The 24,408-nt window shown below is 40.6% G+C and overlaps 1 protein-coding gene across 1 annotated transcript; it reads right to left on the bottom strand.

The window, feature by feature from the left end:
• Positions 1-229: 229 nt before the first annotated feature.
• On the bottom strand, positions 230-23,845 carry CFAP221 (cilia and flagella associated protein 221). Its single transcript, XM_062005043.1, has 24 exons — positions 23,707-23,845; positions 23,173-23,273; positions 22,079-22,165; positions 21,879-21,974; positions 21,286-21,386; positions 18,994-19,097; positions 16,771-16,930; positions 16,089-16,212; positions 15,890-16,001; positions 15,562-15,670; positions 14,885-14,972; positions 13,205-13,294; positions 11,777-11,872; positions 10,060-10,150; positions 7,730-7,833; positions 7,198-7,287; positions 5,683-5,790; positions 5,362-5,538; positions 4,123-4,281; positions 3,617-3,711; positions 2,432-2,521; positions 2,114-2,233; positions 952-981; positions 230-353 (listed from the first exon to the last, which is right to left on the bottom strand). The coding sequence occupies exons 1-24, from the start codon at positions 23,843-23,845 to the stop codon at positions 230-232; spliced, it is 2,595 nt and encodes an 864-aa protein (XP_061861027.1).
• Between the last annotated feature and the right edge of the window lie 563 nt (positions 23,846-24,408).

Raw genomic sequence — 24,408 nt, 5'->3', positions numbered from 1 at the left:
TGGACCCTCACACCAGGTCAAAATGAGATCGTATATAGCTGATAATTCTCATTGGAGCAAGTACTGTTTGGGGTAACGATCACAGTCAGAGTCCTTGACAGAGGTGGGTCTTTTCTCTTGGCATAAGAACCTGGTGACCACACTGAACTGTACATGTGTCTGGAACACAGGAGGCTTCATGCATTAATAGGATAAGCAGTGCAAAGCTATGCACTTTGTAAAACTACTCTTATCCCAGAATAAGGGTTTTATTAAGTGCTTTCAGCTTCATTTTCTCCACGTGTTTTTGAACTTTCTCTCTGAACTCGTTGTTTTGGGGTTGAAAATGTCCACCTGGATGGTCATGCAGTTCTCTGCAAAAAGTTTAAAAAGTCATTAGTACTGATAATAGCCAGGGGAGCTACTTGGGAATACTGACAAAAACAAAGGAAGAGACATTCACATATAGTTTTTCTTTTTTACAATGAACACAGAGGGTATCCTATTACTTATGCAGAACTGCAAAAGGAGTGAAATAGTGAAAACAGCATTCATTCTTGATTTGGACAGACCATCTGATAGGCAAACACTTACTAGATTCAGTTGTACATATTATCTAAGAAGAAGCATATGCTATAATGGCCAGATCAAGAGCACTCACATGGAAAACTGATTTGCCTAAAGGATGGAATCCTGAAACTGCTGCAGAGGAGTAATGTGTGCTATGTAATCTAGGGAAACCACTCCATTAATTACAGTGGAGAATCTTCCAGTGACAAAAGAAAGGATTGGAACTTCATTGTTTGTTAATAGATTTTTCTTTCCCTCTTTGCAAAGCAAAATAAATAGGGAAGCTTTCAATAAATATATACCAATACCCAGAGGTGTTTAACAGAGAAAAGTATTTTCATTTTTGAAGAAAGCATCTAAAACTTCAAAATGAAGGAACCTTGTGGTTCTAAAATTACTTACCCAGGAAAAGCACCATCCAACACCGTATCACTGTCGAGAAAAAGATCATTCTTTAGTTACACAATCTATCTCAAATCCCCATGTTCTGACAAGCAGAGTGTCATAAAATGCAAAAACTGGCACTGAGTCAGACACACCTTTGTTTTTACAGTAAATTATTTTCAATCAATGCTGTGGTAATCACAATACAGTGATTAGTGTTTTGTTGGAGAGCTTGTAATACTCAGCACTGTTTTAAAGTTTAATTGCTGACAGTTGCACAGGATTTGAATGCCAATCAAATAATATCCCTCTAAATTTAAAGAAAATGAGACATTCAAGCGTCTTGATGGCTCTGAAAGTTTCAGGATATTATGCACACCCTAACATCTAAGCCACATCATGACTGTTTCAAAGAGAGGACAACTGTTGGACAGAAAGATTAGTTCACTCAAAGTATCTGTGAAAATGTGGAGCCAGAACTCAGTGCTTTCTCCTGTGTCACTCTGCAATGACTTATCTGTACTGCCCTATCTGTACTCATGCCCGCTACCCTCAGTATCCCACTTACCAGCTCCTACACTGACTTGCATCCTTTCTGCAGCATTACATAATCCCCAGTTCCCCATGGTGTATCCACTTCTGCTTTCAGACCCACACAACTGCTCTGTGGGTCTGAAATGCTGCTCTGGAACCATGGTGGTAACCATCAACCCCATCAAAGACCCATCTGTCCCTCTGAGCTTTCCTTGTCCTTAGGTTTCCCCGCAAGGCGAGGTACAAACTCAGGATATGGATCTGACAAGACTGGGGGCAAAAGGCAGGATTTGGGTCCTACAGTGGCCAGTTTACAATATTTTAGGGAGCAAGTAATTCTGTGTTTATTAATGCAAGAATACTGATTACCTCTGCAAAGGCAAGACAACTGCCTCAAGTGTTAGATCACATTGATAAAACTGAAGCCAGAAACATCCAGGCCAGTGTGTCACATCCACAGCTGCTTTCTGAATTCCAAACCAGAGATTGCATTTGCAGTGCAAATTTATTCCAAGCGCCAGATCTGCATCCCAATCATCATGAAGCCCCTAAGGCATCTCAGTATGACTTTCTATGATGATCTGAAGGGGATGCTTGCCTTCAGATTCCTTCCCATTCCTCTACCCTAATTTCAAATGGTACCTACCTTTCTTTTCTTGCTGATTTCTCTTTGTCTTCTTCTGAGAGTGCCTGCCCAATTTGTGGAAATTCATCTCTCACCATCTCTGGAGTAAGAATCATTCTGAACTCAGTTTCATCTGTCTCACTAAAAATTAGTAAGATGAGAAACAATTGGGTTTCATCCTGTCAAAAGTATTTTTAGCCAAGAAAACCAAAAGTATGTTTCACGTAAGAGGGACTTTGTGCTTTTGCCTTTGAGGATCTCTTGGGACAGGTTTAGACACATCCATACAAAGTGGTAAAGGCATAATCACACCAAATATAAAATAGAGGAGAAACTTACTGGTCAATTATGTTCTCCCTGTCTCTCTCAGGTAAGTCATACAGCATTGGTGGTACATCTCTTGGAAGCATATCTAAACTGTAAGGATCCCTGTGATGGAAATGGTATTAGTTTAAGATGAGCAGAGATTAGCTGCACTACATGTTCCTATTTTGAAGCTTCTCAATAGTTGCAGTTACACTGAAGATGATGCACTCCAACTGGCTCATAAACACCCAGCCTGCTCAGAAAGCACAGCAATCTTTACGACTAAAAAGAAAAAAGTGTCTCAAATCTATGGAACAAACCACACACCACTCTTTAGGATTCCTGAAATGCTCATAACGCTCATCAGCCTTGCTACTACACTGCAATATGCTCCTTACCACCCAGCTGCAAAATGAAAAGCATGGATTCTATCTAACTGCTAGAAGGCACATTGCCTTCTAGGATTTGTGTTTCTAAGACTCAGGAAAACCATGGTCTTTGTCCTCCTGGGCCATCCCATGGATGGACACCACTTTGGGCTGCTCACTCGGCCACCCAGCCAAGTCACCCTGGCCAACTGCTGCTGGCAGCTTGGCTTCACATTTCTCCTTGGCTTGGCTTGGCTTGGCTTGGCTTACATTGGCTTTGCTTTCATTGGCTTTGCTTTCGCTGACTTTGGTTTTGCTGGTTTCACTTTCGGTTGGTTTCGCTTTCACGTTATTTATCGCCACCTCCTTGGGAAAAACTACCAATTTGAGTCCCGTCCTGCTGATGCTGACAAGCACACAAATTCAGCCAAAGCAGTATGCTGAATATACCAGAAACTACTGTGATATGAGAGAACATCAGCCTGAGAGATGTTGGCTACACTGGGTGCAGGTGCCCATTTGTTAAAGGTTTTACCATTAATACTTCCACAGGACAGTTTTTACCTCCTGGGGTCTTCTGGCACTAAATCAAAAAGCATACAGGAGAGATTTTATTGAAAGTCCAGACAGGAACTTTCTTTCCAAGGCTAGGTATTTCCTCTAATTATACTGCTCTTAACCCACCCTTCAAGGATATCAGTAAGGGTTTTCCCTGTTGGTTTGGGGTTTCTGAGCAGCAATTAATTCCATCCATAGGCCTGCTTTTATCTGTGGGATGAGTTACTGTCAGTGTAGTTACAGATAGCAGAAACTGGTGCATGGTAGAGGCACCATATATTCAGATTCTTACCTGGGTGCTGTACTTGTCCATGTGGGAGTGTTAGAAAAGTTGGAATACACTAGTGGTAAGAATCTTCTCCATTCCATTACTCCAGAAATCACTTCCTGAAATGACAAGTGCTACAGCAATCAGACCTCTAATATATAATGCAGTGGCGAGAGAGGCTTGCAGGACAGAGCATCTGACTTCTTGGTTGAGAATTGAATCTGGAGAGCTGCAGTTCTCCATAATTAAAAAATGCTTCCTCCACTGCAAGGTGATAAAAACACAACAGACAGTGAAAAGAGGGAAAGAGCAGAGAAATACTCAGGGACAAATTAGAGGCATGGATAAAGCCTAACAAGAACAAATTATTCTGACCCATGTACTGACTGTTTTGGCTCATGCATAATTTGTATTTTAAAATGTTTTCTACCTAGGATGACTCTTCATCTTCTTTTTTGATTTCTTGGGGCAAATTCTCACCAATACATACTGAAGCCAGGTACTCATACAATAAACCCAAAAGGCCATACCTTATGATGTAGAAATTTCTTTTGTGTGACTGGAATACTGGATCCTTTGGGGCATTCCTTGGTAAAGGTGTATTTTGGATGAGGACAGAGATGATATTCAATATTTGTTTCAGAATAAGCCAATGGAGGCAAAAATGGAACTAGTCCTGGAGTGGGGTTCTAAACATAAAGAAGAGATTATCTTTTAAAATTGTTCTGAGCACCATTAAGAACAATATTGGTGAAGATTTTGTTCTTAGAATTAATGTAGTTTCCCCAGATTCACACCTTTGTCATATTGTGACTATTATATTTGGTGTGACTCTGTTTCCTGTCTCTTCCTCTCACCACAGACTCATACTCTGTCTTGTTCATCCAAGCTCTCTGTTGTCTAAAATACAGTAATTTAGGTGTTGTCTCCAAGTTTGGAAGAAAAAAATATTGCCTGATTAGTCCAAAATCCACTGCTGATTCTCTGAAGAGTTCAGAACCCAAGAATGGAAACTGGCCTCTCTGTGAGCATTTTGCCATTTACTGTACTAGCATCTGCTTCTGAACAAAGCACAATCTCCATGACAAAGAAGTAACAGAAAGTCCTCACATGTACATGGTTGTGATTTTTCAAATCTTTGTGCCTAATAATTTGGAAATGTGGTTTTGGGATGCTATTGGAAACCTGAAGCCAGCAGGACATAATGGGACCAAACAGTCTGACTTCAATTTACCTAAGGATCAGGCAGAACTGCAGTCCCCTTGCTGAACAGAAGGAAAAGACTGCACCTGTCCTACCTACACGAGGTTATAGAAGGTCTGAGTGGCCAAGATCATGAGGTTCTAGAAAGATTGAGAGGCCAGGATCATGGCTTTTCCTCTAATGCCCAAAACGAAAAAACAAATGGAGAAGAAAAGAGGAGCCCCATGGTGTTCTAGGGAATCCTGGGATCAGTCACCATTTGTGGAGTGTAAGATTGGAAAGGTTCTCTGCCATCACTGGCAACCTTGCCTTATCATCCCTCCCCTAAACTCATCAAATTCCACCTTAAAGTGCAATGGTGCCTCTTTCAGTGGGATCAGCTCTAAATGCTACCTAAATGCTACCTACCATGGCTTGCACCTTGAAGAGTTACTTTCACTCTGGATATTTTTATGTACTGATGCGAATAAGAAAATTGCCCACCAGTTCCACATCAGGTTTCTAATGAAACAAACACCTTTTTCCTTCCTTTCTTTGATTCTTTGTGTAAGTTAACTTCTACTTACAAAAATACGAAGTGGGTTGCTCTCTGTAGGGTAGACTAAAGCTTGGGGAGGAACCAGTTTTAAGAGGCTGATACCCCTTTCTTCTACTTCTTCTGGGGGTGGTTTGTGAAAATCCACACTCTGGGAGACCAGGTCAAACTGCTCCTCAGGAAAAGCAACTACTTGAATCAACTCAGCCTTGAAAAACACAGATATTGAAGACATTCAGAGCATAGTAAGGCTCGTTGGTATAAAACACTGAAACAAAATTAGCCACATAATTGTAGGAATGTAGGGTTGGGAGTGACTTCAGCAAAGTTTTTACTTGAGATGACTTGTTACCTGTGCTCCCTGCCTCAGTGGTTGGGAAAGTTTCTGAGGTTGGTAACTTGTGTCTGTGTAGTTTGTGCAAAATGGCTGATACTTCATAATGCTGGAATGCTGAGGAACCTAAATGCAAAGAAAAAAGATGTGCTGCAAGAGATGACAATTATTACTTTTATAATTAACTCATAGATGAAATGGAACCTTCCAGCTATATCACGGGACATTTCACATCTCTGTGGTAAAAGATACTTGGATCTGGAACATGGTGAATGACCAAAACTTTGAGAAGACATTCTTCACCAGGACAAGCTGAATGAGTGGATAAAGGAATATTTCTATTCTTGCTTTTCTATCAAAGATCATGGATGTAACAGTTTCTTGATCAAATATATTGAACTTAATGGGGTGGAGAAAAACTATGTTTTATAATATAGGTAACACTGTTAGATGAACTAATGTGTAATAAGGGAAAAGATGCTACAAGAAAGCTTCTAGACTCATCACTTCAAAAAGAAGAAAGTGGACTTTGAGTCAAAATATTTATGGATTTGAACCAGATGAAGCACTTTTTCTTTGATAAGGTGCAGAATTTCATAGAATCATAGAATGGTAGGGGTTGGAAGGGACCTTTAGAGATGATCTAGTCCAACTCCCCTGCAGAAGCAGGTTCACCTAGATCAGGTCACATAGGAATATGCCAGGTGGGTCTTGAAGACCTTTAAGGAAGGAGCCTCCACAACCTCCCTGGGCACCCTGTGCCAGGGCTCCCTCACCTCACAGTGAAATGGTTTATTCTTATGTTTAAGTGGAATTTTTTATGTTCCAGCTTCATCCCATTACCCCTTGTCCTGTTGCTAGCTACTATAGAAAAAAGGGATGTCCCAACCTCCTGACATTCGCCATTTAGACATTTGTAAATGTTAATAAGATCTCCCCTCAGTCTCCTCTTTTCTAGACTAAACAGCCCCAGTTCCCTCAGCCTTTCCTCGTATGAAAGATGTTCCAGTCCCCTGATCTTTTGCTACTGAAAAATTGGAGAGAAAAGGGATCAAAGGTCAGGAGAAAAAAACTGTTTCTGTACTCATAAAGTTGAATAAATATATTTCAAGGAGATGTTTGTATTTCCTATGCAGGAACGAAGGCACTGAGCATGCAGAACTAGATGCCAAATAAACACTTCCAATCATTTCTAAACAGAAGGACCTTTTTAATGTCACTTTTAAAACCAAAGGAAAAACTGTGTGGCACCAGGGCTTTCTTGATTCATAAAAGGATTTTATTGTTTGAGATATAATAATTTCAGCTGAAGTGATTCTTCTCTGTCTGGAGAGAGGGGACAATTGCTGACTATAAGCTTGTTACTTAAATAGGTGACATGTTTTTTTTAATAAAAGCATGCTAATCATACAGCCATGTTAAGGTCACTCTTTTACTGCACATTTGGGCTACTGAATCAGGGAGAAAACATGTCTAACTGGACAAGTGAAAGAGCGAAAACATGATAGAGCTGAGGGAGCTGCACCAACTCACCTTTAAGTCGTAAAAAGGAATCCTCTTTTTTTTTCTTTTGATTTTCACATCTACAGGTTTGTGAGGAACCAGGCCAAGAGCATCAGGTGCCTGAAAGAAGATAATATTTAAAACCAAGTAATACAGTGGGCATTTTGCTTTGCATTGTCAGCAGCCCATCAGCACAGCTACATGAAAACATACAGAAATAAACACGCAGACATTGTGGTTTATGTTTCTTCTGTCCCTTCCTGGACTTCAGCACTTCAATTATTTTTAGTTTCTTTTCTTCTGTAAAACCATGGATGTTAACTAACTCTGATCAGTAATATATTCTACAGAATTTTAGAATGCAATTAGGAGAATGAAAAGGGGTTTCTTACGATTTTCAGCAGCACCTTTAGGAAACCTGAAGTCCTGGATTAATTTATCAGAATCCTAGAATACCAGTCACACTGTGAAATTTTGATAGAGGCAGTACCAGGCCTGGGGCCAATGTCTGCAACAAAATTATTTCTTAAGCATTGGCTACCATTTCAGTTATTATACCTACCAAATCACGTTGCTCTTCATGGGAACTGTGAAATGGGAGTTCAGATATGTTGGAAGAGTCCTTACATTCTTCACTTTTCTGTGATTTGCTGAAACTCCTGCTTTCTGACACGAATGGAAAGCAAATATTAAGATTTTGTAACACATCTTAATATATTATTTTGTGTTCTGGTTTAGCAAGGAGCAGCTTTTGGCTTAGTAACAGGGGGAGCGGGTTGCAGTGAAGACCCGGTAAAGAGTTTGCGGACCCTCCCCCGGCTCCTGGGTTCACACCCACCTCCGGCCCGGGTGGGCCAATCTGGCGCCTCTGCCATCACTATTTAGGGGACGGGAATTTGAAATGCGAGTCAGGAGGTGTAAGAGGGATACAAGATGGAGGCGACCACGCGGACCCTTCAGCCAGAGGAGGAAGGAAGGAGGAGCAGTGGAGCGGAGACCCTTCTGCAGGCCGTGGCGAGAATGCAAGCTGTGTCCCTGAAGCCTGTGGAGATCCGTGGCAGGACTGAGAGCCACCAGCAGCTCCATGTGAGTGAGCCCGGACGGGCGAGGGACTGTGTGGGGAGACGGCCATGGCCCAGGCCGTGTTGGAGAGCCTGCACGCCGCAGAGCAGCCCCACACGAGAGGCAGAGAGGAGCTGCAGCCTTTGGAATGGGTGCACGTCGGAGCAGCCCGTGCAGGGCTGCCATGCGTGTGAGTTACCCCACGGACTCGCAGGGAGGACTGGTGTGGAGTTCACCCGTCCTGAGGAGGGACAGACGGCAGAAGCTATTGGGAGCAGACTGACTGAGACCTCCACTGCCTGCCCCCCCGAACCGTTCAGGGGGGGGCAAGGTAAAAACCCCGGGATCAGGGCTCTGAGCCCGGGAAGAGGGGAGGTGTGGCGGGAAGGTGTTCTTAAAAAGGCTGGTTGGACTCTTCATTGACGTATTCCTCTGTGTTGTTTCGTTTTGGTTATGTTTTGGGTTTTTGTGGGTATGTTTTAGTTGATGTTGCATTAAATTATTTTCTGTTTTTTTTCTTCCCCAAACCGAGTGGCCTGGTCTGCTTTGTCCTGAACCTTAAGCGGCAATTAAGCCCTCCCTGCCCTCGAGCAATTCTCAGCCTCTTCGGTACTCGAGGCTAATCATGGTCTTTGTTCCCTGATGGGCCTAAACCACGACATTTTGAAAAGAAAATCAAGCCACAAAATAGATTTAACATCTTTCCAAACTAGAGCATGTCTGGCAGTTTTAGTATGAAAACTAAGATATTTCTTAAAGGCTTTAAATGCCATATGTACAAGATTGCAGGCACAATACCTTGACTAGCAGATAGATCTAATTTCCCCTTTTCTAAAAGGACATTACAGCCCTCTCATTCCAGCATGGTCTTCTACCTCATTCCACTCAGCAAGGCAGACACAAGTCATAAAGTCTCTCTTATACTAACTACCATTATGCCTTCTACTTGAAGTATCCCTGCAACTCCCGCATTGTGGGAATTGAAAGTGCCTAGTTGCACAAGGAGCAAAAGGCTTGACGCAGGAAAGGGTTTCACCAGTTGTTAAATTGTGTGTTTATGAGGGAGTAAGAAATAAGAAGGGTGTCAGGAGGATGGAACCAGGCTGTACTCAATGATGTCCACTAACAGGACAAGAGGCAGTAAGTACAAGCTGGAACAGAAGATGTTCCAAAGAAACACAAGGAAGATTTCTTCCCTGTTCAGGTGAGGGAGCACTGGAAGGGGCTGCCCAGATGGGTTGTGGAGTCTCCTTCCCTGGAGACATTCCAAACCCATGTGGATGAGTTCCTGTGTGACCTACTCTAGGTGGTCCTGCTCTGTTGGGGGGGTTGGACTGGATGAGCTTTCAAGGTCCCTTCCGGCCCTTAAGATTCTGTGTGATTCTGTATGATTTTGACTACAGTCATTTCTACCTTATAGTAGGGCTTATTATGATAGGACAAGGGGTGATGGTTTTACACTCAGAGAGAGTAAATTCACACTAGAAAGTAAGAGGATTTTTTTTTTTATGATGAGAGTAGTGAAACATTGGCACAGGTTGCCCAGAGAGGTGGTAGATGGCCAATCCCTGAAAACATTCAAGATCAGGTTGAACAGGGCTCTGAGCAACTGCAGGGAAGTTGGACTAGAAGACCATTAAAGGTCCCTTTAACTCAAACTATTTTATAATCCTATGATTCTACTTTAACACACTTTTCTGCTGGAAGATTCCTTTGTAAGGACTCTGTCTTTACATTTATGTGTAACACACCAGACACACTGCAGTATGACCAGTATAACCAGAATTCTCATAATTCATGGTCAGAATGTCAACTTGTTCTGCTTCTTACCAGATACAGAGCCTTCTGTCAAACCTCTGGTTTCTCTGGTTTGCCCACGGAACAGAAGCAGCAAATGATTTAGTCGCATCTGAATCACAATCTAAGAGAATTAAAGTTTAATATTAAGCCAAACACTCTTAAGATTTACAGCCACAGAATTACACATATAACACAGCTTTATTTGTTCTGCAGAGCTCATTCAGATAGCTCTATTTCGTAATTTTTACTGTAGCTTTCTGTTCAGGAGGGAGAAAATGGGGAGGAAGAGGTGTAGAATGGATCTCAACTCTACAGGGACATTACACAGCAAAAGCAGTTCAAACCTTCCTTTAGTCTTACAGGTAAATTAGACCTTTTTTGGCTAGATTCTAATCCTTCAGTTGTGCCTATTGGCACATACAGATTTATCAACAAGTAAACAGTCAGTCCATCAGGGCCATATGAATACTTGTGGCTCTATGAATGTGGGGAATGAGTAGTAACCTGCACTGTGTAATTTGCCATATATCACACGGTAAAAATGAAGACTCAAAGATTTTAATACTAGATAGGGCCACTTAGCCACCTCACTCTTTGTGCAATATAGGACAGAGTATTTCATTTCAGGACCTCTGTATCAAGCCTAATGTTGTGGCCTGATCTAGATGGACCTGCTTCTGCAGGGGGGGTTGGACTGGATGATCTCTAAAGGTTCCTTCCAATCCCTACCATTCTGTGATTCTCTGTGATTCTGCAATTCTGTGACCCTGGAGGTGTTTAAGAGATAGGTGGATGTTGCACTTAGGGAAATGGTCTAGTGGTTGATAGGGCTGGGACAAAGGCTGGACTCAATGACCTTAAAGGTCTCTTCCAGCTTAAATGATTCTGTGATTCTATGGAGAAGAATATCCGAACCAGATACTAGGAGAGCAGGAAATGTCACTTAGATTTACTGGGGAAAGGGTAGTGCAGATGTAAGATAATACTTAAACACAATGAGATAAGTGATATTGCTGATTAGTCTTTATCTTCCAGATTGGAAGAGATCTTAGGAGGTCCTGGTCCAACCTCCTGCTCCAAGCAAAGACAATGATGAGATCAGACCAGGTTGCTCAGAGCTTTACCCAGTTCAGTCTTGAACACATTCAAGGTCATAGACTGTACAACCTTTCTGGGCAAGCTGCTCCAATGACTGTCTCTCCCCAAGGTGAAAAAAAGATTTCCTTATAAATGGTCTGTATCTCTCTTATTTGAATTTATGCCCATTGTTTCACATACTCCCACCATGTACCATTTCAATGACTGTGGCTCCATCATCAATAACTTCCACACAGGCATTGGAAGGTTCTGCACTCTCCCTCTACTTTCACTCTCCAGGCTGTGTAAGCATCTCCTCACAGAGTCAGGGCTCCAAACCCTGACCATCTTGGTGGATCTACACCAAACTGACATCAGCTTATTGAGGTCTGTCTTGTACTAGGGGCCCAAAACTGGGCACAGTTATCTATATACATTTGGAAATCTTGCTTTTGTTTAGTATTAACTGCAAAACCAAGCACCAGTAGAAGCCCCATCTGAACACAAAACTTACTCCAGATCCTTATGTCCTGGTGAAGGAAGGACATGCATTTCAGACTATGAAATCCCTGGCTAGCTGTGAAGACTCCTTATGTGCTAGTTTGCAGGTTCTTTCGTGCTGTTTCCAATGTATCATGCCATCAAACTGTGTTCTGGTTATTTATGTTACCTTGTATGCTGCCTGTTGGAATTTCCTCAACATCCTGCTTCTGTGGTCCCAAAAATCATTACGGAGCAAGTCAAATGTGGGCTGGACACCTGGATGCTGCAGAGTGGTTATTTAAAAAAAGAAACATTAAAGGACATCCCTTTTACAAGCAGACACGGGAGAAATTTCCCCCAGCCCAAGCCATTCTTTGGCCTGAATCCATATGTTATTTCTAAACACTGAAATTAAGCCAATAGAGAATGTTTGCAGTATTGGCATCTAACCAAAAGCCTTCACTGCAGGGCTTAATGGGAGGTAATCACCAAATATTTGCAGCTGCAGTGTGAAGAATACACAGATAACATGGCATGGTCTGTATCCACACAAATGACAACCACATAGTACAGCTTCAGTGCAATGCATGGGTGGTCAGATAGTGGAGAGAGCTGACTTTATCTTGCACAGATATGAAGTTGGAATAGTCATGGGATCAAACCAGGGGGCCAGAAAAAAACAGTATCCTGTCTCCAATAATGGCTGATGGCACATACTGACTGTGAGGTGGAAAATCAGGGCAAACTTAAGAGTGGTAATTCCCCAGAATAACCTCCCCAGATCTAGTGATCTCTGATTCTGGACATACTTGAGGCAGAGGTGATGTCTCTATATTTAATACCTTAAATAATCAGAATACTCTTTGAACATTTGATGCATTAATGTCTTCTCCAGTTTTAAACTGATGTGACAGGCAAAGGTGGCACTAGAAGAGCTTCTGGTGGCCCCAGAGTGCAATACCTCTCAACAGCAGGGCAGCTGCTCAACCAGCACTTAGATTAGGAAGGTCCTCATAGCACACACTCCACACAACCCTATGCCATGCCTCAGCAAACAATTTTCAGCACTTTATACCAGACATAAAAGTGTAGAAAAATACCAGCTCCCACAGCTATTATGTTCCTCAAAAAGGTGGAAGGGTGTGTGGCTAACATTCAAAGTTCCTACAGCAGCAGACTATCTATTAAACAAAGCTCCCAATAATCCCAGGAAATTAATCTTAGTAAATACCTCACACCATAGAAGACAAAAAAATATCTAAGTACTAGAAAGGTTCCTGTCAATCTCACATGCAAGTAAAGGTTGCAGATCTTGCAAGATGCTTAACCTTATGTTTAGGCATGAGAGAGATACTCCTGAGAGAACTTTCAACAACAAGCAATATGAATCTCAGGTTAGGGCTACAGATTTCCACTTGTCTCTCAGATTAGATCAGAACAAGAGTTGTGCGTGTAGCACAGTGCTTACCCTACTGTACTAAAAGTAAAATAGGAAATAAAACACTGACAGAGGAATATTAGGAGGAGAAATTTTCAGTGCCAAATATCTCCGTCTGTTTTCTAGCTTAGTAGGTGATAATAACATATAGCACGTGGTAACAACATAGAAACAAACCTGGTCAACAGGCCGGATAACACGCCTAAAAGAAACTTCTGCTTCATTCCTTTGAAACTCTTGTTCTATGATAGGATCTCCTCTTTGGATCTGATTTGTCACCAGGAAGAACAATGACATTAGCACAAGAACAGGAAGTACAAAGCACATTAGTATACATTAGTTCAAAGCAAGTGATTCTTTCCTCTCTTACAATTAGTGGAACTCATAAGGTAACATTCTGGAGGTGCCTGACAAACCAGAGACTTATTCCCTTCTAGGGAGTGATTATTGAAACCCTTGTGCAAGTCAAAGTAAAATAATGTCTTCTGAGGCCTGAGTTTCAATCAGATCTCAGCCCTAATGAAACACAATTTGCTTTGCATAGCCAGGATCAGCTGTGATCTGTAAATGTCTGTCATATTTCCTAATGGTGCCAGCTCTTTAATCTGTTTATGTGTGAAACAGTTTAAAACTGATACCACTTCACTTCTTTGAGACTCCCTCAAAGTGTGCAAGCATGCTGGACAAACACCAGTGCTTCTTTTCATTGCACCTCTTCCATCCCAGTTTGATTTCCAGGATATCCTTATGTCTTAAACAAAAGACCTTAGAGTTATTTTGGACAGTGAAACTCTCAGGGACTGAAGTTTCAATTAGTTCAGGGGAAGACAGATCACTTAAAGGTCTCCAGGACACTCACTCACAGGCTGTGTAACATAGAAGCCACTTGAGTAAATGGTGACACTCAGGTAACAAACTGACATCATGGGCAAAAATATAACACTCTCAGAAAGTCACCGGGGCAACTGTGAAACCAGGCAGAGATCTCCACAGCCCCTATGGCCAACAGGTAAGGAAACAAATGTTTCTAAACAAAATTAAAATGCATCTAATTCAGTGAGACAACACTAACAATTTAACTTGTCTTTACTGACTTCCTCCTTTGTTAGTATTACTGTTTGAATTAATTCACAGTCTAATTCAGTAAGTCAAGCCTTTACCCTATCTAGAAATAACTTTACTGCCATAAACTACTCCTTGGAAGTCAGTGGTATGTCAGAAGCTACTTGAATGTCCAGGAAGCAGGATAAGAGGGACTGTCCCTGAAGGTTGTGCTGCACTGGGAGAAATACTTCCTGCCACCAAGTATTGCTGCAGTCACCTCCATGGAAGATGACTCATAGTCTGGGGTGACTGGAAGAAACCAAAGAGAGGGAGGGTGAAGGTGTAGAAGAACAACTTCATTAATTATCTCCCCATGGATCTTCATGAGAATACTGACTGGGTTTAGCTCTTTGACTGTGAGAAATTCATGGTATCAGCTCTCCAGAGAGTTTCCATATAAACAGAAGGTTGATGCAGCCATGGTGCTGACAGGATTATGCTCCAGTGTCACATTAGGATGTGGCTGGGTGGCTGGGTTCAAATCTACCAGGCTGGGCAACTGCCTCATTACACTTCCGTTTATAACTTACCCTTTCTGTCTGTCTACCTCCAAGACAAAACCAACTCAGAAACAATGCCACACAGGCAAAACAAAGATATAACTGCAGTAAGAAGTAGAGCTAGTACAAGTTTGCATTGATGTATGAAGAAAAACTGAAGACATAGAGAGGTTGATACAATTCACTAACACAATGCAGAACCTGAAAGTATACAATTGATTTTCAATTTACTAAAACACCAGCACAGACTAACCTTGTAGTGCTCTTCCTCCCTCTGTCGGTTCTCAATAACCTCTCTTTTAAATTCCACAGAGACTGGATCTTTGCCTTTATGAACTTGCCTGCATTTACAGTGGAAACAAGAAAAATGCTTTACTTAATACACAGTTTGCTTTATGTAAAGGCTTACAGACTTACTCTCCTCTTCTGAAGTTGTGTAGGGTAGAGGTCCATAATGTTCAGCATAAGGGCAGATCTGTGGATTGCAAATGAAACCACAGTGTGCTTACACACACAGCTATGTGCTTGGGTTTATGCCATATGATGTATGTGTGTAATTCTATTCAGCCCATTACACATTTCAGCCTTGGCTTATTGTCAACCATGATAAAAGCCTCCTTTGCTCTTAAGGGAAGAAGATAAGATGGCTTGAGAACAAGGTAAGGTGAACAAGGTGGTCCAGTAGGTTTAATCTGAATGCAATTGTAACATAATCAAAGACCTCATTGGGTACTACTATGGATTACTGCTGAGATTACTCTTCGGCAGAAGAGAAAAAAATGGAAGTAAACCAAGAGTAATTTGGCTGTAAAACAAACCTATTGGACATGAAGGGGCAGCAGCACACACCAGTGGTTGTTGCATACATCCTTCAGAGAGGCTTTCCTAAAGCAAACCCTAGCACTGTTAATGTGATTAACTAACACTTACCACTTCAGGTGATTTGCTTTCTCTTCCTGAATATTTTCTTTCACTTTTAGTAGAAATGCAGCTTCCTTCATCTGCCTTGTTTTCAATCCACCACTGCCTTGGCAAAGGGCTGTAGGAATATCAGAAAGCCATACCACACCTCAAACGAGACTGAGTTTTTAACTGAGAAATCTATCCATTACGATAACTGAAGTCACTGACACATAAAGCTGAGGTGAGATTTCTTACCGAAACTAGTCATATCACCTCAGCAATACTGAAGCTGACTTCTTCATCAGAAACCTACAAAGAATACTAAGACTAAGTTTATGTTGTGTAATCCCATTACCTGCTTTCAAGTCCTTACTCCTCAATTTGCCTGGTTCCTGATTCAAAACAGTAGCTACAGCATATGGATTTGACAAATCTGTAGGGAATCTGAGGTTCTGGTATTCAATTTCCTATGAGATATAAATTAATAGGAAGAAACAGAAACAAGAAATGTTTTCAGCCTGGAAAAAGTACTTGTAGTTATTATCTCTTCACACCTTTACTTTTTGAATTGGCCTTGTCTGTGCTTGGCTGAATCGGTCTCTTTTCCATATCACAGATTTTCTCAAAGATGCAGCTTTTTTCTCTGGACAACTTCTTTGTTTGTCAAAACGTTCTTTCCTAGGTGTCAGAAGGACAAATATTGCTTTTATAAGTACTCAATATGTGGCATATACATATAGTATAGGCATTTACCACCCCTTTAGATATACAAGGAGACTGGAAATTTCTCTCTCAAATTCCAACTGGAATGAAAATTTCTAATCTTCAGAGTTCAATAAAAAATAATTAAGTACAGTCCAAAAGACTTTATTGCTCAAAAGCCTCTGCATCTTGCAAGGTCTCAGCAATAAGTATAACACAGATAACAGAAGGTGTTATCAGTTATCATAACAGCTGTTATCATAACAGAGGCTGAGGATGCTCAATGCTTCCTTAAGGGTATGTAACTTCTCATTATTTTAATTCTGGTACAGTTTCACTTCATCCAGATTAAGGGCATTTTGAGAGAATGATATAAGAGAAAGGGACACATATTAACAGTTTAATTACATTAGTGCATTTTAAGTCTCCATGGATACAAATGCTAAAACTGATTACAGCAAAATGGCACAAAATCCTATTAGATAGATTTTAGTGCTGGGCACAAAGACTCAAAGATGAGTTAGTCACACCTACACTAAGCCCAGATGTGGTGCTGAGGTTCCTGTGAACACGCATACGTAGGGTTTTGAGTGAAACTGTGAAATCCGTAGCTGCATTGTCATTTGTGCTGTTCCATACTCAAGAGGGGAATATTTCACAGTCACTTCTACTTTCCCATTACCTGGAATGATTCCTGTGATTAGAAGAGAAAAACATTAAGAGTCTATCTAACGTGAGCCGATTTAAGTATGGTGAAGTTGATTCTGGACTGTTTTTTAGACAATGGTACTGTCTGAATGCATGGCAGTAGGCCTGGAAAATATTTCAGGTCTCAAAGTGTCTTTCATGAACTATTGCCAGATAATAGGATGTATTTTGCAATAGCAGAGAGATTTGACAGTAAGACTACAACATTTCCTACTGTTGTGAAAATGATTGCCTGTTTATATGTAGAAATTCTTCACTTACATCTGCCACTTAAGTCTCTGGCACCTCCTGCTTTCAGGAGCAAAGCGTTATAAACATATTCCTCTGTCCTCTTCCAAGTTGGAGGAATCATCTGGATTTTATGCATTATCTATCTCTACTTGATCTTATTTCCTTATCACCTATTCCATTATTTTTTCAATCACTTTAACCACCTTTCATATCCCTAAACATTCAGAACAAGCCCAGTATACAGGCCCTGATGCTCCTCAGCATTTCTGCCAGGAGTTTATTCAGCTTGTCAGAAATACTACTTTCCCTTCTCTGTAAAGTGACCATTGCCTGATTTTCTGCATTCTGTTAGTTTCACTGTTTTTAGCTGGTTTTGTGTGTGTGTGTAATTGGTGAATAACTGACAATGTCAGAGAACAATGGCTTGAGTGAGAGTTGAAACTTCTTAATGCTTTTCAGTTGGCCTTCAGCACCTCAGAGTTTCTAGCTGCCAAAGTTTCTGACTTAATTTTTACTGAGTTGCTGTTTTTTCTCTGTGACATTTTAGTTCCTTTCCTCCTAAGGACTAAGCCACCTTAGAAGGAATTAATTCCAGCCTCTTTGTCTATGACCATGCAAAAAACCAAAAACTTCCTGATGAATTTTACTCAATTGTAGGTCTGTTTCTTTCCTCCCTTGATATATCAAAACTTCTTTAAGCACAAAGTAAGGATATTATCCTGAAAGATTAATTCAAACTAAGACAGTAGCAGAGTTCATCTTTGTGAGGCACACATTTGATAGAATCCCATTACTATCACTGAAGAACAAAAATCCATCTGACAAGACAGAGCAAATTCATGTCATCGTACATACAGGAACTATAGTAACTTTTACTGAAGTGCACAAATAGCCAAAGTTTAAATTCCAATGTCACAAATAGCACTAAGTGCCAGGTTTATTGAAGTTTTTCTTTCTTTAGACACTTCTGTATTTTTGTGGAATTGACCAGACTGTGTAAGTGAATTATGTGTAAGCATCCAGGTCTCATCCAACTTACACGTTAAGCACTTCCACGCTTCTGCTGGCACCTGGCAAGTGTAACAGTGATAGCAACTGACCTGCAGATAGGTCCATCTGTCTCAAGGCAGAGCTCTCTCCAGCATTAGGCATGAAAATGGCTGAGCATACTGTAGCCAAAAGGCCCTACCTCCTGTAAAGCCTGTGCACAGAGGTCTAGACTGAATTTATTATCCACTGCTGTCTCATGAAACACCTGCAGCGATGTGTTTTGTGCCCATCATTGTAACAGTTCCTAAAGCAACAAAGTTCTATCAAATTCCTCCAGACCACTAGGGAAGAAAAACAGGCAGGGTTATGTTTCATAGAGCAGGGGTCACCTTTTATTTACTCTGTGTTTCCAATCAAGTAACATGATGCATATCTAGTCCCCAAAAACACACAGCTTTTCCTTTAATGGGGCAGGAGACAGACAGTCCTTAGGGAAAGGTGTGACAAGGAGGTGAAAGCTGGGCTTCCTGCCTCTCTCCTTTCCAAAGGCCAGACCGGCAAAAAGAGAAGACAAAGGCCGGATGAACTGTTAGGGATGTCCCATATTTTGCCAGAGGTCTGTAGCTGGGCAGTGACAAAAGAAATCTACCAGCCAAAGAAGGTTGTTTGCCCTGAGGCTGCATAGGATTAATATTTATCAGCCTGTGTTTACCTGGAAACACTCTGAGGCAAAGGTTTTTTCTGTACAGCATTGAATAAATTGTCAGAACGAACTACACTTAATAAATATGGATTTAACATTTAGATTTTTAAATAAGTTAAATCTACCAAACATTGGATGAACGCTGAAGGCTCTGTGAGGCTGAATAAAATCAATGTGGAATTCAAAGTCTATTGGACAGCTGCAGTGCAATGGGATAACACACTCCTTGCTGAAAAGAGAGAATGGAAGAAAGAAATTAATGAAACTGCATTTGATCATCAATTACAAGGTGGAGAAATTGTTACACACAACATGAACTGAATTTATCTGTGTTCAGAGGGATGGGTTACTTTTTAATGAGAAATAATCATTACTCATTCCAAAATATCAAAATATTTCAGATCTTTAACTCAGTGAGGAGATGGGAGCTAAATCTTGATTTGAAAGCTGGATATTTTACATCTTGACTTACTTTCTCCTGTCAGTATAGAATCTGATTAGAGAAAAAATGATAACATTTCTATTTTAGAACTTATTTATGTGTATCCTCAAATTCTTACAATATCCAACATCCAGCAATATCCAACAAGTGCAAACAATGCAAACTAGAGCAACAACAAGTACAGCACCAGAAGTCAGCCTTCTCCTGTGGCTCTCTTTGTGGAAGATAAGAAAAGACAGTGCTGTCTTCAAAAGTGTTGAAAAATCCAACATATCAGAATGACTGAACTTTAACCACTGCAGAAATAATGATGCCGTGGCCTGATTTTCATAAAAGCCCTTTATATCTCATGCAGGTTGTGTGAGGGGCAGTAGCACCCATCTCTTTGAAGCTGACTTGCTTTTCTATGCATCTATTCTCATTTATGACACTGAAGTACAAAAGTATTGGTGCAACACCATCCATCAGCCTACAAATCCAATTTACCCAGGCTTATTTCTGTTTTTTGTGAACTGTCTGGCAGAAATCCTATCCTGCTGATTAGCAAAGAACTCATGTTATACACAGTGTTCCTTTGGACAACACAGTTTCAAATGCTTAAGGAAATAAACAATAGCAAAGGCCTTTTTTTTTTTTCTCTGCCTTAATATGACCTGCTCATGAAGAAGATGTAACAGGACACTGGGAAGTAATTTGTTTTAAGGTATAGTGCAGCTTCTATAGAAATCAAAAGGTATTAGAAACAAGAAAATTACACTGCCTGTTGCCTTACAGACCTGTGCCTAAGGAGAATATAATAAGGGTGGTAGAATGTAGGTCTTATCCTACACTTACAGAAGTAAAAGGAAATCTTTCAATTGACCTCAGTGACTATGGATTAAGCCCATAGTCCCTTGAGTTCTGTATCAAGTATCTCAGTAGCAAGTATCTGTAGCAAGTATCTCAGAGAGCTTTCATCTTTAATAGCCTAATGATGAAAAATACTGGTAAAAGTTTTAAATCATCAGTTTTGTCTTCAGAAACTCTTCAAAATTCCCTCAGAGCATCCTGAGCATCCCTGCTGTGTATTTTGTGCTCTCCTCTCTGTATTCTGTGAGTATGAAACTGCTTTATACTTCAGCACTTGTTCATTGTACAATGTTGGGGTTGTTTTTACTGCAGAATTTTGCATTGCCCTTGTATGTGCTTCACCTATTCATATTTCTGTGCTTCAGTAAAATTCATGAGTTACTTCCAACTCACAGGATGAGGTAAAACCCAGCTGCTAAGACCTTAAGTTCCTAGCATTCACTCAAATCTTTACACTAACAGAAATCACCATTATTACATGTAGCATAGTCAATATACTACAGAACTACACTCTAATCAACAGGATTTCTCTCCTCCTTTTTCCCTTCCCAGTTCCTATTAACAATTGCTACCAAGTAATCTATGAGAACAGTCAGTAGAACATCTATGCAACAGACAGACTAAGATGAAGTCTATACCATTTAGAGCTCCACATCAGAAAATCACTTTAAACATCTTTAAAGCACAGAAGAAAATCTAATGATTGATCAATTTCTGGACTGAGGTTAGCTATTTGCTGTGAGTTACATCTGCCACTAGCAGCTCATACCTTCATTTCCAGAACCTTGAAAGGAAGATCCATTTACTTAGGACTTATTAATGCTAAAAAGACAAAGCACTTGGGAATGTACAGATTATGAACAGCAGCCATATTTCTTCACTAAAAGGTAAATGAAGTGAGCCAGCACCAATTTAGACTGAAATCCCAGTTCCATCTATGTATATATTTACTTTGTGCACCATTTGCCTTCCTGAGAATGTGCACTTGAAACAGCTCACACATGGAACTATTTTGCAGTCCAGGGGGTAGTTGACTTCATTAAAGCCTTCAAGACATGAAGCTGTACAAAGAAAAATGAGATTTTTTGGGTTTTGTGCATGAATCATATGTCTGTTTTTAACTCACCTCTTACCAACTGGTACATCAGACAGATTTATAAATGAAGGAAATTCTACAACATTCACAGCAGGGTAAGCATGCAGAGGAACAAGTAATGTATCTTCTCCCTGAAAAGGAGGCAAATACTTATTTCCTACAATGAATAAATGTTATGGAAAGAAAAAATAATCTGTAGCAGTTGGCCAGTAAGTGGGCATAGAACATCTCCAAAATTATCACTGTGTTGCACCTCAGGATATAGATATTCTACCCTCTTTCAGTATCCATCTGTCTTTCCATACTTTCAGCAACTATCTAGAGCTCCTCCAAGCCTGCTCAGCCAAGACATTATATCAGTGTGGCACAAAGACTGATCTACTGGCAAAGAATAACAGAATAAGGAAGATTTTGTATCCACAGCTTTAGGATGTTTACAGAGAGAAAAAAATTAAATGCTTAAAACTAAATACTCCAATCCAGACTTTCTGGGAATAAACCTATGTGGTTCTAGAAGAGTGATTGTACCTTTAGTATCATTGTACGATTTATCATTATCATCATGTCCTAAGAGTTGTTTCATTTCACTACAACTGTAAATACATTATATCATAAATCCTCACCTGACAGTGAATTCGGATGCAGTCATAGTAATATCTCCACTCATCAGGACAAAAATCAACAGTAACTGTATAGGACAAGCCAGGGACAAGCCGGTGCTAGAAAATGACCCAAAATATGACAGAACACATGAAAAGCCACTTACATGACACAAAAGCAGTGCTGTATGCAAAGAACAGGGTGAAGGCTTTCTGGTACTTACTGTTTTGTTGTATTTGATCTGAAAATACTTTGTCTGGGGTGGTATTATGTGAAGGTTGATTACATTGTCAGAAATATTTATCAGCTTCTGTAGAACAAAAGAAAACCAAAACTGCAAAATACTTTCCAATATAAGAGGTCAACTGAGCATTCCAACTGTACTTTTGATGAGTCTGTTGATAACAAAGAAGCTGTGCTAACAAAGAAGAACAAGGAAGTAGTAATTTTTACTTTAGCAGAAATAATTCTGAATATGCTCTGAAATTAAAAGAAAACTGATGCAAACCTTCCAGCCTGTGTTTCTATTCTTTGGAATTGAGTCACAATTCCTTGCCTAAGGACAAGAGTTAGTCTTGCTAAAGAGGATGCTGCTGTTGAATCAAATTCTGATTCTGTTTTGCTCATGTGCAAAATGAACAAAAAGTGAAAGAATCTATTGGCTTCACTATTACAGGAGTCTGAAACAAAAGAAGTTATGTAATATTCCATGGTTTTGCTTTGGATCTCAAAGCCATAAACCTTTGGATGGTGACAGTTCAGCCTGTAAAGCCTCCTGCATCTTTTTAACTTTCATTATATCTGGAGAATCTAGTCTACCATCATCACCCAATCTCTGCCTCAAAACACTTACCAAAAGGGTGAAGAAAAGGAAATACCCAAACTATTCACAAGGGAAGATAATAAAATCTATGCACTGAGTTTCTTTCCTTAGATTAAATTGCTCTTGGCAGAAGGCCAGAGGTGTTTTCAGAATTTTCCCACCAGTGAACACGTTTGCAAACACAGTGACAGTCCAAGAACCTTTTGAAAACAATCTCTCACACAGTCAAAGCATGAATGCTTCATTCACTATGTGCAAGTCCCACATCACTAACACTGCTCACAGACACAGCAAACAGCAAGGTAAAACGAGACTGTAAAGGACATTGATGCACACAGGATGGTACTCATCGGGTTTTTACCGCAGAGCCACTGATTTTAAGTGCTGCTTTTTAGAGCACTCCATAGAGCAAAAGGCCTTATGACCACAAGCAGTCTACTCAGCTTCTGTTATCCTTTTATGAGCCCCAAGAGGATCCCTGCCCTGACACTTACCAGCGTCTGTTGGTGATGTTTTCCAACTTCATACCCTCCATAGTGTAACACAGCAGGCTCAGCCTGTGCAACTCTGCTCCTCTGAAGTTCTGAATAAATCTCTACAGAGATAATAAAACAGGAAAAGTAGACCAGGTGAAACACACACAGTGATTGTTGCTTACATTAAGTATATTTACCTTATACCCAATGTACTATAGAGACAAAAACGAGACTGAAGTGGTTTCTCCTGTTAAGCAGGTGTGACTTTTTAAATGGAAAGCTAAGCCAGCATCTAATACCCCAGCAGATCCATGATCCCGTCACCAATTTATCTCTTCACATCGCAGCTTCAACAAGTCAACCCAAAACTTTAAGGTCAGAACCACCACTCTTTCCTTCCCCACAATCTCTCCAACGGTTTGGGGATACTGGAAGATGCGATTTAAGCAGCAGGATGGGGGTTCTGTCTGTGAGTTGTGAAAAAAAAATAAGAGTGAAGTACCTCCTAGGTTTGCTCCAAGGCTGGGGAACAGTCAGAGAACAGAAACTTACTCGATTCCAGCAGGTGATGGGGGACTTCACGTCTTTTTTGAGGTTCCTCCACTAGGCTGCCCAGAAGGACACTGGATATTCTCTGGAAGGGTTTCTCAGTGACTGTGAGTTCTGTGGGGGCCAACTGAACCACATCCATATTAGGACAGAAACAGAGTCCAAATGGGATTAAAATTCCTCAGCACCTAGGGGTGGGAAAAAAATAACACGATGATCAAAATGTCTTCCCTTGAACTGGTAGCATCTGCTCCCTAAAATGGACAAAAACATTTAGAAGAGGGGTTAATTTTTTCCTTTCCTACTGAAGTAGGTTACTGTGTGCGTGCTAAATACAAGAACAGAGTGATTCCAGGAAATCCAGGAAACCTTGCTCCAACCACAAGCCCTAGCACTTTGGACGTGTTTATCTGTTCCAGGGCTTACTGGGGACATTTGGCTCTCAGCATCATGTAAAACATCTCTCTCTTCCTTCACATCCCTCAGCACAGAGAAGGAAAGTTGTGATAATTCCACTATCCAAACTGATTCCTGCAAAGATGTTCTTCCCACCTCTCCTGAGTGTTTGAGTTGTTAACTTGCAGATTTGGTTTTAATTTTTAAATATTAATATGAGAGATAAGAAAGTTGGTATTTGAATCTTTCCTTTTTTATAGCATCATTGAGGTTATTTGTTTAGTGAAGATAACTGTAAACCCAGAAGGC

The sequence above is a fragment of the Colius striatus genome, chromosome 11 (genome assembly GCF_028858725.1).
Source record: "Colius striatus isolate bColStr4 chromosome 11, bColStr4.1.hap1, whole genome shotgun sequence".
Lineage (NCBI taxonomy): Eukaryota > Metazoa > Chordata > Aves > Coliiformes > Coliidae > Colius > Colius striatus.
The sequence above is the reverse complement of the archived record's forward strand: the minus strand, read 5'-3'. Positions and strand labels throughout refer to the sequence as shown.